General features: G+C 46.6%; 1 protein-coding gene across 1 annotated transcript in view; it reads left to right on the top strand.

Annotated features, from left to right (window-relative positions):
• LOC145407772 (uncharacterized) overlaps positions 1 to 16,221 on the top strand; it is a 161,239-nt gene that overhangs the window by 87,355 nt on the left and 57,663 nt on the right. The window contains exon 3 of the mRNA XM_080278641.1: positions 616 to 749. Within this exon, the coding sequence (XP_080134767.1) occupies positions 616 to 749 (134 nt within the window). The remainder of the gene's footprint in view (positions 1 to 615; positions 750 to 16,221) is intronic.

Here is a 16,221-nt window from a genome sequence, read left to right as displayed (position 1 = left end):
ATCAGTTGTGTGCTTGAGAAGGACTTAACCTAATTCACCCCTTACTTAGCCTAATCCCCGCTTACCTTGCCTAAGCCTAATCCCCCCTTACCTAGCCTAATCCCCCCTTACCTAACCTAATCCCCCTTACCTAGCCTAATCCCCCCTTACCTAGAATAATCCCCCCTTACCTAGAATAATCTCTCCTTACCTAGCCTAATCCCCCTTACCTAGCCTAATCCCCCCTTACCTAGAATAATCTCTCCTTACCTAGCCTAATCCCCCCTTACCTAACCTAATCCCCCTTACCTAGCCTAATTCCCCCTTACCTAGCCTAATCTCCCTTCTTATCAAGCCAAATTTCTCCATCTCACCATTTGAAATCCTCCCTCTCTCCCAGTTCGCTCCTTCCCTCTCTCCCAGTCCCCTCCCCCTTTTTCTCCTTTCCAGTCCCCTCTCCTCCTCCATGCCATACTAACTCCCCGTCGCTCACTTTCTCCCCATCTTTCCCCCAATTCCCTCCTCCCCACCTCTCCAACCACTGTCATACTAAACACTCGTCCCCTATCCCTCCTCTCTCTCTCTCTCTCTTTCTCTCTCTCATCTAACCCCGGTCTCCTCCTTCTGCTCCCCCAGGTGAACGAATTAGAGAAGCGGTTCAACAAGCAGAAATACCTGGCGTCAAGCGAGCGGGCCGCCCTTGCCAAACAACTCAAGATGACGGACGCCCAGGTCAAGACGTGGTTCCAGAATCGTAGGACAAAGTGGAGGTGAGCTAGCTTTATTACCTCTCTCTCTTTCCTCGTTAACCCTCGTCTTGAGCTCTATCTGGGTTTAGTCCTTTGTCATCTCTTCTCGTCATTCATTTTTTCTTTTTTGCGGTCGAGTTTGGTGTGATATGCTGTGCCCTTTTCTTTCTTTCTTTCTTTTTTTTTTTTCACTGTTCCGGCGGTGGAGTGCTTTGTGTATAAATAAAAGATAAACAACAGACAGTACTACAGGTGTGACTGAAGGAAGCCGTGCACTAAAGAACCACGATTTAAAGCAACAAGGATTTCCCATTATGGAATACTCTGCTAGGGAAAGGTTCATCTCGACTAAACAGAACCCTACTTTAGAACACAGAATCCTAGTCTATTTTCATCGCCATTCCTTTCCTAACTCTATTGTTCTTTTAAATATTCCTCAATTTCCATTTGCAAGATTCCCTAATTTCCTTTACGATTCTGAGGGTATGAAATAAGATATAAACTGATGAATTCTATTTTACCTTAAGGGTCCGATGGTTTCCGATTTGCCAAGATGACGTACCTGAAATGAACATAGGATATCCTTATCATCATCATCATCATCATCATCATCATCATCATCGTCATCATCATCATTATTATCATCATTTTCATCATATGATAAAATAATAATACGGGTAATAAAAAAATCATCATTATCATCATTAAGCAACGTTGGGTCTGGTTAGTACTTGGATGGGTGACCGCCTGGGAACACCAGATGCTGTTGGCATCCCTACGTGTCAAGTGGGGTTGGTGGAGGATTAGTGCCCCTCCCTGTAAAACAATTAACTCTAAGCCCTTGGCCACCCCGTGTGGGATACATGGCGTCTGGCAATGGATGGATGGATGGAAAATAATAATCATATTATCAAATTATTTTCCACTGTTATAAATGAAGTGGACAGGAATCATAGGCAAGAAAAGGAAAACACAGAAACAGGAGAACCATCACCAAAGTTCTGGCCTTTGGTTCCTTCTTCCATAAAAAAAAAAAAGAGAGAAAAGTAAAATTGGGCCAGACATACATTCACCCCCCCCAAAAAAAAAAAGAGAGAGAGAGAAAAAAGAAAGATAATACCGTGACTTTCGGCCCTGGTATACTTCACAGATCTGGTATTAATCTAAGAGAGTTTATTCACGTTAATACCACGGAATTTATTTTTCTAACAGACATAAAAAAATAAAAACTCACTCGAATTAACCTTTTTTGGAGCGACGGACGTTCTTGGGCTTTTAATACAGGTTAATACGGAACGATTTTATGTAGCTGAGGGAAATTCGATAAACCAGAGGGGAAAAAAAAAATCAGAGTTGCCTTATTTTTTGCGTCTACGTTCTCTCTTCAGACTGACATCAACATAGGCGATTATACTACGCTAAGTCGCAGCACTGATAGCATTAAGGGAGAGGCAGGATAAAAAGGAGAGTAGAGAGGGGATGAAGAGGAACGAAGGAGGGAATGGACAGGACGTGAAAGAAGAGTAAAGAGAGGATGAAGATGAGCGAAGGAGAGGAAGAAGAAATGTAGAATTAAAATCAAGACGGACAGACCAAAACAGACAGAGCAGGAGAGATGAGGGATATAAGGCGATGAGGAAGAGTGATCAGTAGAAGGGAGAGAGAAACTGGAAAGAGTAAGAAAGAAAGAAAAAAAGAAAATGGAAAGAGGAAGGAGGACGAAGAAGATGTTAAGTTAGGCGAGGAGGAAAAGATAAGCGGAATGATAAAAATGAGGGATATAAAGATAAAGGGACTGGAAGGAACAGAGGAAAAAAAGAAGAAAAATTATCACCAAGGCGTAAAGTGAAAAACAGGCGAGGAGGAGGAGGAGGAGGAGGAGGAGGAGGAGAAAATAATAAATGAAAGGGATATAAAGGAATAAGAACAAGCGGTGGAAGACACAAAGGTGAAGGCACATGATGAAGACGAAAAGACTGAGATAAAGAGGAAGAAGAAGAAAGATAAGAGACCAAAGGAAACAGGAAGCAACAGGAGTAGAGGAAGGAAGAAAAACGGAAGAAGCAAAGAAGAAACAGAGAAAAAGGAAGAAGAAAAGTAATACAATAACTAAGACATAAGAAAAAAAGGAACGAAAAAAAATCAAGTGGCAGAAAGATGAAGTAGAGAAGAAACAGAGAAGAACAAGAAGGAAATAGGGAGATGATATATAAGAGAGACAGAAAAGTATTGGAAATCAAGAGTAAAGGAGCTCCCACTGAGACCCTGGCAACTCAGGTGAGGAGCAGGGAGCAGGGAGAGCGAGGGAGAAGGGAGGGGAAGGGTGAAAATGAGAGAGCAAGAGAAAGAGAGAGTTAGGGCAGGGAGAGTGGCAGGGGGGAGAATGGGGGAGGTGAGTCAATGGGTACGGGAGAGAGAGAGAGAGAGAGAGAGAGAGAGAGAGGTCAGTAAATTATAAACAGTGAGAGAAAAAAATGAAAGAGGCAGGTTAAACAAAAATATGGGGGAAACAGGAGAAGGGGTGGGGAAAGGGGGTCGCAAAGGAGGGGGGGGGGCGCAAGGGGGACGAGGGGACAGATGACAGTGAGGAAAGCACACACACACACACAAACACACACACACACACACACACACACACACACACACACACACACACACACACGCACACACACGCACACACGACTTCAAGGACAAAAACAGAGAAGCCAGATAACAGGAGGCAATTTCCCTCTAACTCTCTTGCGAGCTAATCTAATTAAGGGACGATAAAACATGGGCTTAATTGATCTAGATGGCAGTAATTATCGTCACAGTCAAATTAACTGGAAAACCTCGTTCCTCGCATCAATTATGCCAGCCGACTTTTGGCCAGTGATCTCGCGGCTGAAGCTGGTTTGTGTCGTGGCGGGGAGAGAGAGAGGGGGAGAGGGGAGAGAGAAGGGGAAGGGAGGGAAGAAGGAAGAGACGAGGAGCAGGGAGGGGAGAGGGAAGAGGGGAGAGATGAGAGGGAGAGGAAAGGGGGGAGAGGTAAGAAGGGAGTGCGGAGGGGAAGGAAGGGGAGAGGGAAGAGGGGAGTGAGAAGGAGGGAGGAGGGGAGAGCTGAGGACAAGGAAGGGCAGAGGGAAGAGAAGGAAGAGAGGAGAGATAATGAGGTGAGAGGAATAGATGAAAGAGGAGAGGGAAAAGGAGAGAGAGGAGGACAAAGGAGAGGAAAGGAGAGGGAAGAGGGGAGAGAGAAGTTGGAAGGGGAGAGGTAATAGGAGGGAGAGGGGGAGATGGGAGGGGAGCTGTAAGAGGAGAGAGGGGAGGAGAAGAGAGGAGAAAGAGAAGAATGGAAAGAGGAGGAGAAGGGAGGGGAGCTGTAAGAGGAGAGAGGGGAGGAGAAGAGAGGAGAAAGAGAAGAATGGAAAGAGGAGGAGAAGGGAGGGGAGATGGACGAGGAGAAAGAAGGAGATGGAAGGAAGAGGAGAAAGAGGAGAGGGATGAGAGGAATGGGACAGAGAAATTAGTACTGGGGAAGGAAGAGGAATGGGGGTGGGAAAGAAGAGAAATGGGAAGAGGTATGGATGAAAAGGAAAGAAAAGGGGATTGGAGAGAGAGGGTGGGGTGCAGGAAAGGAGCAGACAGGAGGAGTGAAGAGATGGAGGGAGGGAGAAGCAGGAGAGAAAGAGGGGAAGAGAAGAGATAAGAGGGGAGAGAAAAAGAAAGTGGAAGGGAGGAAAAAAGGAATGGGGAGGGGACAGAGAAAGAGAGAAGAGAGATGGAAGAAAGGAGAGTGATTGAAGATTTTTGCTCATTGGTGTCTTAGTTAAAGCTGGTTTGTGTCGAGAGAGAGAGAGAGAGAGAGAGAGACCAGGCGGAATGGAGAGGGAAGGGAGACTTGTTTTCTTTGGGGGGGTGGGGGGAGCACGCAGGCATAAGAGGAAGGAAGACAAGGAATGGGGAGGGAAGAAAACTGCAAGAAGTGGAAAGAGGGAAGGGAAAGAAAGAAGGGGTTGGGAATGGGGCAGGACGCAGAGGAAAGGAAGGAAGGATGGGGAAGGGAGAAGAGAAATCGAGATGAAAGGGGGAGAAAGGAAGAGGAAGAAGATGAAAGGAAAAGGGGGAGGGAAAGAGGAAGGTGGAAAAAGGAGGGAGGGAAAGGAGGAAAGGGGGAACAGGGACAGCCATGGTAATAAAGGATTTGAGCAGGGATGAGGGAAGAGACAGTGGGTAGAAAGAAAGGGGACAGAAAAGGGGAAAAGAGTAAGAAGGAGGGGGACAAGGGAAATGGAAGGAAGGGGAAGAGAGACCAGTGGAAGAAGAAAAGAGGGGACGAGGTAAGAGGCAGAAAGTGAGAGAGGGAGGAAGGGGAGGTAGGAAAGGAAAGGGAAAGAGAAAGGGCAATGGAAAGGGAATAGACTTTGAAGGGTGTAGGAGACTAGAGGGTAATGAAAAGGGGATGAGAGTGGGAGGGAGATAGAAGGAAGACAGAGGAGTGAGAATGGAATGACAGGAAGAAAGAGGACGCTGGAAGGGGGAAGGAGTTGGATAGGACAAAAGGGCAGTGATGGAAGGGGAAGGACTGAGAAGGAAGGGAAATGGGACGGGGATGAAACAGAGAAGTGAGAGTGGGGAAAGAAGGGGAAGATGGAAAAAGTAGAGGAGAACAAGAAGAGAAAATATAATAACTACGGTAGCCCTGTTACCCCATTCTAAGCAGCTAATACTGAAGGATTTAACTGCACTGCGAGAATAAGACAAGGCTAGCAAAGAAGTGTTACATAGATACACAGACACTCAGACCACACAGACCTTGCGAGTCCAACGACGGGGTTCAGTCTTCATGGTTATTCATACTCTAATCACAAAAGTAAGTAAAAGGGAAGATACGAAGGGAAGGAAGGAGGAGAGAACGAAGTGGAAGAAAGTGGAGCAGGGACGCAACGAAGAGGGAACAGAGACGTGAAAGAGGGAAGACAGGAGAACCGGGGAGAGGGATGGCAAAGACAGTGTGAGTTATGGGCCCGTAGACTTATCATCAGGACGTCACGTTGTTCTTAAAGACTCCGTTTTACTCTGGATGCCTTACTGGGAGCTAAGATGTTACACCCACGGAGTGTAGTTGATCTCTAACTTCTCATACACTCTTTCAGGGTACAGGTAGAGAGGTTTCCTTTGAGTGTTGCCCAATGTCAAACCAACGCTGTTTACAGATAGAACTGTTTCTCCAGCAGAATCTGCAAGAGGTCTGCTGGCCTCAGCGTGACTCACAGATGGCTCAGTGCAAAGCATCCGGTTGCTTACTCATACGTTGGATGAGGAAGCAACTTCGAAAGGGAAGAGGAAAAGGGTAAGAATGGAGGGTCAACTTAAAGAGGAGAGGGGGGGGAAGAGGGACGGAAAAGGAAGCAAATGGGAGATGAAAGATATGAGGCGGGAGAATAGGAAGAGAGTAACAGGGAAACAGAAGTAGAAGGTAAAGAGGGAAGAAGGGAGAACCGAAGGAGAGTCATGGTGTGGAGGGAAAGGAAGGGGGTGAGGGAAGGAGAGCGAGAGGGAAGGAACAAAGCATAGCAGAAACAGAAAAAGAGGAGGGGAGGAACGAGACAAAAAGGAAACAGAAAAGTAAAAGAAGGAAGTAGGGAGAATGAAAGGAGCAGAAGGAGGGAAGAATGAAAGTAAAAAGACCGGAACAGAGTGGAGAATGAAAGGGAAACGAGAAAAGAGGAACAGAGTAAGAAGTAAATCAGGTTAAAAGGAAAGAAAATGGGGGAGAACGGGAGGGGGGAGAGAAGAATTAGGAGAGGGGGGACGGGGGGAGAAGAATTAGGAGAGGGGGGAGAGGGAGGGAGGGGAAGGAGGGGAGGTGGGTGGGTGAAAAGATTATAGTGTTTGGGTCCGAGGGGAAGATTACGAGGTTTTTGGCGGTGTGGGCTAATATCGTTTTGCTTTGGTGCCTCACTGAAGGGAATACACGGTCTCACTTTTATTCTTTTGATCTCAGTGCCTCTCGCTATCCCTCCCTCCCTCCCTCTCTGTCTGTCTGTCCCTGCCTCCCTCCACTCTCTCCCTGCCTGCCTTCGTAAGTCCCTCCATCCACATTCTCTCCCTCCACTCTCCTGCCTCCCTCCATAGTCACCTCCTCCTTCACTCTTTCTGTCTTTTCTACATTCTTTCCATCCATTCTCTCCCTCCCTCCATGCTCGCTATCTGCACTCTCTCCCTCCCTCCACACTCTGTACCTCCACTCTCTCTTCCTCCTTCACTTTTTTCTTCGCTTCCTCCACTCCCTCCCTACCTTCCTCAGTCTCTGTACATTCCCTTCATATCTCTCTCCTTCTCTTCTTCCACACTCTCTCTACCTCAGTTATCTCTCCCTTCACACACTCCCTCCTTCCACAATCTCTTTCCTCCTCCACAATCCCTGATTCACTAACTCCTCTGTCTCCCTTCCTCTCTCTCACTCCATATCCACACTATACCTCACTCCCTCATCCACCTTCCACCTTCATAGTCTCTCCATCACCCCTCATCCCTGCCTATACCCTCCATCTCTGCCTCCCTCTCTGCCTCCACTCTCCATCTCTGCCTCCCTCTCTGCTTCCACTATCCATCCTGCCTCCCTCTCTGCTTCCACTATCCATCTCTGCCTCCCTCCCTGCTTCCACTATCCATCTCTGCCTCCCTCTCTGCTTCCACTATCCATCTCTGCCTCCCTCTCTGCTTCCACTATCCATCTCTGCCTCCCTCTCTGCTTCCACTATCCATCTCTGCCTCCCTCCCTGTTTCCAACCTCCATCTCTGCCTCCCTCCCTGCCTGCACCCTCCATCCCTGCCTCCACTCTCCATCTCTGCCTCCACCCTCCATCTCTGCCTTCCTCCCAGCCTGCCTCAGTGCCTCCTCCGCAAATGATGAATGTTTAGGCAAGTGAGAGAATATTATTACGGCCAAGCCTGTCTGGGGAGTGTGATTATTATCGCGGGGTAAATTGCATTAACGCGTTCGCCGAGTGAGAGCAGAGGGAGAGACAGGGAGAGGAGGGGAGGGGAGAGACAGGGAAGGGAGTAAGGAAGATGGGAGAGCGAAGGGAGTAAAGATGGGAGAGGAGAGAGAGAGAGAAGGAAAGGAATAAAGATAAGAGAGGGATAGGGAGGAGAAAAGGAAGGAGGAGAGAGAGGAGGCGAGGGGAGAGACAGGGAAGGAAGTAGGGAAGATGGGAGAGGAGAGGAAGAGGTAAGGAAGTCAAGAAGAGGGAGAGATAGGAAGGAGAAAGGAAAAGGGGGGGAGGGGATAGGTAGGGAAAAGTATAAAGAAAAAAGAGAGAGAGAGAGAGAGAGAGAGAGAGAGAGAGAGAGAGAGAGAGAACACAAGAAAAGGACGCAAAAGGTGGATACAAAGAAAACTGATAAAGGAAACAAAATACAAACGATTTAAGAGAAACGCAGTGGAAAGAGAGAAGAGAGGACTGAACTACAAGAAACAGATTAACGTCGATGAGGAAGGAGAAGAGACAGAGGGAGATAGAGAGAGACAAGATGCAGGCAAAATAATATGCTGGTGTAGAAGAAGAAGAAGAAGAAGAAAAGAAGAAGATGGAGAAGAAGAAGATGCAGCCCCTTGTCTACAACTTATCAATGCCCCGAAGACGATTAAAATTATCAAGTGAAATCGATAGACGGTATCCAAAATGAAATATTCTGGCTATAGAGGAAAAGAAGTTAAAATATGATGAAAGGGAATAATGCATTGGATGTTTTTTTTATCCTTCACTATCTATCTATCTATCTATAGCCCGACGCCCTAATTCCGCAAAGGGTGGCCGCAGACAAAACGCCTCTAAGTCACTCTGTCACCCACCATTTGACTCCCCTCCCCCCAACTCACCCCCCCCTCCCTCATATACCTCTCAACTCCTTCACACAACTTGAAAAAAAGAAAAGAAAATGGTCTGGTGAAAACATGAATCAAATATACTGTATATATATAAAGGCATTGTAGCGAAGGAATTAATGAACAGTTTCTATGGAAGGAGGAAAGGGGAATATATATATATATATATATATATATATATATATATATATATATATATATATATATATATATATATATATATATATATAAAGGCATTGTAGCGAAGGAATTAATGGACAGTTTCTGTGGAAGGAGGAAAGGGGAAGAAAGGGGAGTGTGTGTGTGTGTGTGTGTGTGTGTGTGTGTGTGTGTGTGTGTGTGTGTGTGCTGGGAGGAGGAGGAGGACGCTCGCTATCGGTCAATAAAGATCAATTATGTACAGCGTCGGCAGGACTAATTACACATACACCTCCTTTACTAGTCCCTCGCCAGCAACACCCACAGTACACTAAAAAAAGATATATATTACTAGTTTTAAAATGACAGTGTTAATAGTGTTGATTTATTAATGTTAAGGGGGGTTGATCTATGTCTGTTTCTCTGTGTCATCTCTGTGTGTGTGTCTGCCTCTCCTTGTTTGTCTCTATATGCCTTTCTATTTGTATGTATGTATGAATGTCTCTATGTATATATGTATCTATCTATTTATCAATCTGCCTGTCTGTCTGTCTATCTATCCATCTATCTATCTGTCTATCTCTCTTCACCAATCAGTCCATTTTTTCCATTTAACTATATGTCTCTCTCCATAAATCTGTCCACTTATTTGTCTGTTTCTATCAGTCTATTCCTTCAACCATCATTCCTCAATCTATCATTAATCTGTCCTCTTATCTCTCTCTCATTTCTCCCCTTACTTCCTTCCTTCCCTCCCCCCTTCCCCATCCCCATCCCAACTCTGTGTCTCCTCCCATCTCCCCTTCCATTTATACCCTTCCTTCCCGAATTCACTCCCTTTCCCCTCCCCATTCTCTCTCTCTCTCTCTCTCTCTCTCTCTCTCTCTCTCTCGGCTCCAGGTAATCCCCATCCAGTCTCTCCATTAAGCCTTAATATGTAAACAAAAACGGATCTGTTAAGGAGAAACCAGCGACCTTTCACACCTGTTTACTCCACACGTCTCTCAGAATTAACAGTGGGCTCAGTGTCAGGCGAATGAGGGGAGGGGGAAAGAGGGAGATAAAGTGGGGAAGAAAGGGAGGTCATGATGGAAAGGCACACACACACACACACACACACACACACACACACACACACAAGACCCCCACCGCATAAGGCGTCATCAACAACACTTGCCGAGGAAAGCATGGTTGTTGGAATGATGACACAACTAATAAGATTTAAGCACATTTTTACGAGTTCCTGAGATAAAGGAAAGAATGGCTGTTGAAATAATGTGTCAAGTTTTTGCGTATTTTAACAAGAACATTTGCGATAACCTCCAACACCTTAATTAAATGACGGACATAAAGAATAATTGTAAAAAAGAAAATTGCACCGACATTACGATTTGCAGACGCTCTTACGAATTTCTGAGAAGGGGATTGAACCATTGTTGAAATAATGCGTCCAATTTTTTTACGTAATTTACATGAGCATTTGTGATAATCTCCAACTCCTTATCTGTGTGACAGAGAAAATGGCGTAATAATAACTCCAGTTTCAAGATTTACGTTCACTTTTACGCGTCAAAGATGAATACTTGTGAAAAGATTGGTCAACTCTCTCAATAATGCGTCAACTCTTAATGATGTATCAATGCTTAATAATGTATCAACTCTTAAAAATGCGTCAACTCTTAATAATGCATCAACTCTCTTAATAATGCATCAACTCTTAATAAGGCATCAACTCTCAAGGATGCATCAACTCTTAATAATGCATCAACTCTTAATAATGTGTCAACTCTTAATAATGCATCAATTCTTAATAATGCATCAACTCTGAAGAATGCATCAACTCTTAATATAGCGATGGCCGTCTCTAAACCTAAAATAAGATCGTCATGAAGCAGCCAGAACGAGATAAGAACACGTCCTCGGTCTGAAGTGCTTCAATACTCCCGTAACGAGGCCCCGAGATACGTAAACGAGTGAGAACCAGCGTCCTCGTCGGCCTCTAATTGCCCCCCTCCCCCCCACTAGCTAGCCGTCGAGCTGGTTTTGTTGTAGCGGGTAATTTGAAGAGAGAAAATGGTGCTGGAGGTCGCTCAGAATTAGCCTTATCATCACGAGATATCTCATTTGCCTGTCACGCGCCATGGTTAGACACTTAAACGAGAGAGGGAACAGCATTAGCAACTACTGTAGTACTACTGCGACTGTTACTACCACTGCCACTACCACTACTACTACTAATACTAATACTACTACCACCACCACAACTACCACTTCTACTACTACTGCTTGCTACTACTACAGCTACCACTACTACTACTTCTGATTACTGCTATTACTACTAAAAACAATAATAATAACAACAAGAATAATAATAATAATGCGATTTTATTCAGACCTGGAAGGACATCTTGTTGTGACGGGATTAATGACAACTACAGGAAAAAGGAAGTAATTAAGGAAAGAATAAAGGAAGGAGGGAAGGAAGAAAGGAGGGAGGGAAGGAAGAAAGGAAGGAGGGAAGGAAGAAAGGAAGGAGGGAAGGAAGAAAGGAAGGAGGGAAGGAAGAAAGGAAGGAGGGAAGGAAGAAAGGAAGGAGGGAAGGAAGAAAGGAGGGAGGGAAGGAAGAAAGGAAGGAGGGAAGGAAGAAAGGAGGGAGGGAAGGAAGAAAGGAAGGAGGGAAGGGAGAAAGGAGGGAGGGAAGGAAGCAGGTTCTCCGAAAAGTGTCATCGCACACTTGCCACATTTTTCGCCCATAGATCCTTCACCTCATTTATATCATATTCATACAAAGTTTATCTTAACGTGAGCAATGGAATGGTTATCTTCTCCCCCCCCCTTCCACACAGACACACACACACACACACACACACACACAGGTACGGCTGTATTGAATATCAGTTCTCCCTCTTTTCCTCTCTTTTCCTCATACAGATGCACACTTGCGCATGTACAAACGCACTTTTTTCCCCTCTCACATTCACACAGATATTTCTCTCTCTCTCTCTCCCTCTCTCTCTCTCTCTCTCTCTCTCTCTCTCTCTCTCTAAGTTGGTCTATATCTCTTTACCTGGTCGCTCGCCCGACGACAACTTTACAAAGTTAAAAGTTAATGTGGATTTGTTGGGGTCCAGGATCTTGTTAATTGAGGGGGGCGGGGGGAAGAGTGGAGGGGATGGGGGAGCGAGGGGAGAGAAAGGGAAGGTGGTGTGAGGGGAATGGTGAGAGGGGAATAGAGAGGAAGAGGGGTAGAGAGGAGGAAGGGAGAGTGTGGTTAGGAAGGAGTGAGGGAAGAGGAGAAGAGAGACGTTGATGAGGGGAGGGGTTAGGCTGGAGGGGAAGAGGGAAGAGACTGGGAAAAGGAAACAGAGAGGAAGGAAGGGTGTGAGAAAGAAAGGAGCGATTGTGAGGGAGAAAGGGGAAAAGAGAGAGAAGAGGGAGGAGAGGAGGGGAGGGTAATGGGTAGAAAGTGAGAGGGTAAAAGGAAAGAGAGAGGAGAGGTGGAAGGAGGAGAAAAAGAGCAGATGAAGGGGAAAGAAGAGAACGGGGATAGAAAGGAGAAGGTGGAAGAGAGGATGAAAGTGAGGGAGAAGGAGCACAGACAGAGGAGTCAATGGGGTAGGAAAGAGAAAGAAGAGAGGAAGGATAGGAGGTAAAGAGGAGGAAAGAAAAAAAATGAGTGACAGGAGAACAAGGGAGGAGGAAAGAAGTAAGAGAAACAGGGTAAGGAGTAGGATTGAAGAAAGATGAGGAGAGACAGAAGAGGAGGAAAGAAGGAGGAGAAGGGGGAGGAAAAACAGTGGGGAGGGATAAATGGGAAGTATGGGAGGAAAGGAAAAGTGCAGAGGATAGTGGTGGAGGATATGAAGGGGAAAGGAGGAAGGAGGAAAAGGAAGAAAAATGAAGAGGAAAGAAGGAAGGAAGTAAAAAGAAAAGGAGGAAAGGAGGAAGAGAGAAATGAAAGAGGAGAGAGAGCGGAGGAGTGGGGGAGAGAAACGGAGGGAAGAGAGGGAGGGGGTTGGAAGAGAGAGCAGTGAATCTCTCTGTGGTAATGGACTTTTATGCCGGGGTAAATTTGGTAACGTGTATTCGTCTTCCTGAAAGCCCTTCCCTCCCCCCCTTCCCTCCCTTTCTTCCTTCCCCCTCCCCCTCCTTCCTCTTCCCTCTCTTCCTTCTCCCACCTTCCTTCCCTTCCTCACTTCCTTCCTCCTCTCCCCCGTCTCTTCCCTCTCTTCATCCTCATACCTCTCTTTCTCCCTCACTCGCTCCTGTCTTCCTTCTCGTCCTCTTCCCTTTGTTCCTTTCCTTCCTTCGGCCCCCTCTTCTCTCCCCACTCCGTCTCCCCTCTTCCTTTACTTCCTTTCCATCCTCCTGTTCTCATCCTTCCCTCCTTTTCGTCCCTCCCGTCTCATTTTGCATTTCCATCCCCTTTCACTCCTCCCCTCTTCCTTTTCCCTTCCTTTCCTCTCCTCTCTTTCCTTCCCCACCTCTCTTCCTTTCCCCTCCCCTCTCTTTTTCCCCTCCCCTTTTCCTTTCCCCTTCCCCTCTTCCTTTCACCTCCCATCCTACATTGCTATCTTTGTCCTTGAATCTATAACATACCCTACATCATACAGCCAGGAAAGGACCAATAGTTTTCCTGCTGTTTGCTCTCTTTTGTACTCCTCTCTCACTCTCTCTCTCTCTCTCTAACAATAACATCTAATATTTTTGTCGCCGTTAGAGGGTTAAAGGCAGGATGATTTGAGAGAAGGTAGTTCCTGGTTGTATGTCCTACTCCTCTTCCCACTCTGATGACAGTTCATTATTTTCAGTGCTTCCTTGTTCCTGTTTCTAGATGATGATGATGATGATGATGATGAATACATGATGGATTCTTATGATGATGATGATGATTAATATACCCCTCCTTCATAATACCCTCTTCCACTTCCTCCAGTTTCTTCCCTCCCACTCATGCGTCTCCCCTCCACCCCCACCACAATTTCTGACCCCCTCCCTGTCCCTCCCCACATATCTACTCCCCTCCCCTTCAGTATCGCTGCCCCCCCCCCCTCTTTTTCCTCTCCGTCGGTGTCTCCTAAGCCTCTGTCAAATTTCCCCCTTTCCCTCCTATCCCCTCATTTTCTAAACCCCTCTTCTGACCTCTCTCCCAAATATCAGCCCCCTTTCCCCTCTCAATAACCCTCTTACCCTCGACTCCCTTCCCTCAGCTTCGTACTTACCCATTTCAAGTGTCACCCCTCCCCTTCCCTCCCCCATTAGGTCTATTCCCCCTCCTCCACAAATTCTGTCCCCCCTCTCTCTCAGTTTGTACAATTCTCCTCCCCCATCAGTTTCTCTCCCCCCTCCCTCTCAAGCGCCCCCCGTACCCTCCCTCCCCCTCCCAGCAGTCCAGTCAGCACGTAACACTCTAGTCTTTCACTCTAGACTGCTCAAATTATACCCTCCCCCCTCCCCCTTCCCTTCCTCCTCCAGTGTTGTATAATTCCCTCCCTCCCTCCCTCCCTCTCTCTCTCTCTCTCTCTCTCTACTGGCACTCGTCCCCCCCTTTCCTCCCCTCTAAATCTTCCCCCTCCTCCTCCTCCATTGTAGTATTTATCTCTTCCTCCCATCCTACCTTGATTTGCTCCCCGTCTCCTTTCCCTCCATCTTTCCCCTAGATACAATAATCCTCCCCTCTCCTTCTTCTTCCTCCCTAATCTCCCCCCTCCCTTCCTCACCCCTCTCAAAAATAAAACAGGTCTTCCCCCTCATCCTTCCCCTTTCACACTCTCTTCCTCCCTCAACACTTCCCTTCTTCTCCCTGCCCTTCCCCAGCCCAATCCAATCCCTCCCTCCCCACCCCCACCTTCCTCCCCCTCCTTAATGCTCTCCCCTACTCCTGTAAAGTAATCCCCATGCTAGTAATAATTTGCTATCGAAAATGGGATTCATGGGTGGGGAGATTACTTTACAAATCCCTTCCTCCCTCAAACGTAGAATAATCCTTTTGCTTTTCCTCAACTCAGCATAATTTCATCCCTCTCCCCTCTCTATACATAATCCCTTCCCTCCCCTCTTCCCTCCCCTCATTTCCCTCTCCCCACAATCCCCTTTCCTTCCTCTTCTTAAAATAATTCAATCTTTCTCCTCTCCCTACGCATAATCCCCTTCCTTCCCACCACTCCCTACCCTCCTCCTCCCTCGCTCCCCTCAAATAGAATAATCCCTTTTCTTCTCCTCTCTCTGTCTCTGTCTCTGTCTGTCTGTCTGTCTCTCTCTCTCTCTCTCTCTCTCTCCATCTATCTGTCTTATCATTATATACCTATCTGTCTCCCTAATCCCCTTTTCTCCCCCCTCCCTCCCTCACCCAGCATTATATAATCCCTCCCCTCCCCACCCAAGTAATCCCCATGCAGGTAAAAATGTGCTATTCAATAAAGGGGCTGGGGAGTGGAGGCCAAAGCTTAATATATCCTGAAACCGGCCATAGTCATGCTTGGGGGGAGAGGGGAGGGGGTAATTTATGTCTCCCCCCTCCTTTCTTCATTCCTCCCCCTTTACCCCACTCTCCTTCCTCTTGTCCCCTCCCCTCTTTGTTTCTCCCTTTTCTCCTTGTCCCCTCCCCTCTTCTTTTCTCCCCTTCCCCTTATCCTCCTCCTACCCCCATCTTTTCCCCCTTCCTTTTGTCCGCTTCCCCTCTTCTTCCCCACGTTCCCCTTTCCCCCCCCTTTCAACCCTCCCTTTCTTCCTATTCGGATCTCACTTTTAGATCTTTCATTTTATTCTTTTCCGTATTTTATCTTCTCCCTATTCTTACCTTGTCTATTCACACCTTTCCTTTCCATTCCTTTTCTGTTTTCATAATACTTCTTCCATCTTCGTCTTCCCCGTCTCCCCTTTCCCCTGTCCGGCCCATCTTTTCCATTCCCCTCATCCTACCCTCACCTCCTCCTCTTTATCTTCTTCTCTTTTTCATTCTTTTACTTTTTTTGTTTACCTTTTATTTTCTTTCTTCACCCTTTCCCTTCTCCTAATCCCTTCCTTCCCTCCCCTAACATCCCTCTCTAAGGTCTTTTTCTTTTTCTCTGTTAGTCTTCTAAACAAACTTCTCCCTTCTATTCATTAATCTTCTTTCTCTTGCTGTATCTTATCCCTTCACTACGCAAGGGAGAGAAAGAGATGGAGAAGAAGAAAGGGAGGTTACTTACATCTGCTCCCTTTCCCTCTAGTTTTACCCCCTTCCCTCCCCTAAACTTACTTCTTGCTGTCCCTCCCTCCACTCCCCTTCCTCTGATACTTTTCCTTTCGTCCCCCGTAATTTTTCATTTTGTCACATTTCCCCCCTTCTTCTCCAACATTCAGCCTTGCCATCTCTTCCCCCCTTCCCATTTCCCCCCTTCTAATCCCTCATCCCCTCCCTACCCCGTTCAAACCCCCCCTCCTCCCTTTAACTCTCCCCTCGGCCTTCCCTTCATTACCTCTCCCCTCCCATCCCTTTCC

This window comes from Coenobita brevimanus, chromosome 74 (genome assembly GCF_032717465.1).
Source record: "Coenobita brevimanus isolate Jiangsu-jjx chromosome 74, ASM3271746v2, whole genome shotgun sequence".
NCBI lineage: Eukaryota > Metazoa > Arthropoda > Malacostraca > Decapoda > Coenobitidae > Coenobita > Coenobita brevimanus.
The sequence above is the reverse complement of the archived record's forward strand: the minus strand, read 5'-3'. Positions and strand labels throughout refer to the sequence as shown.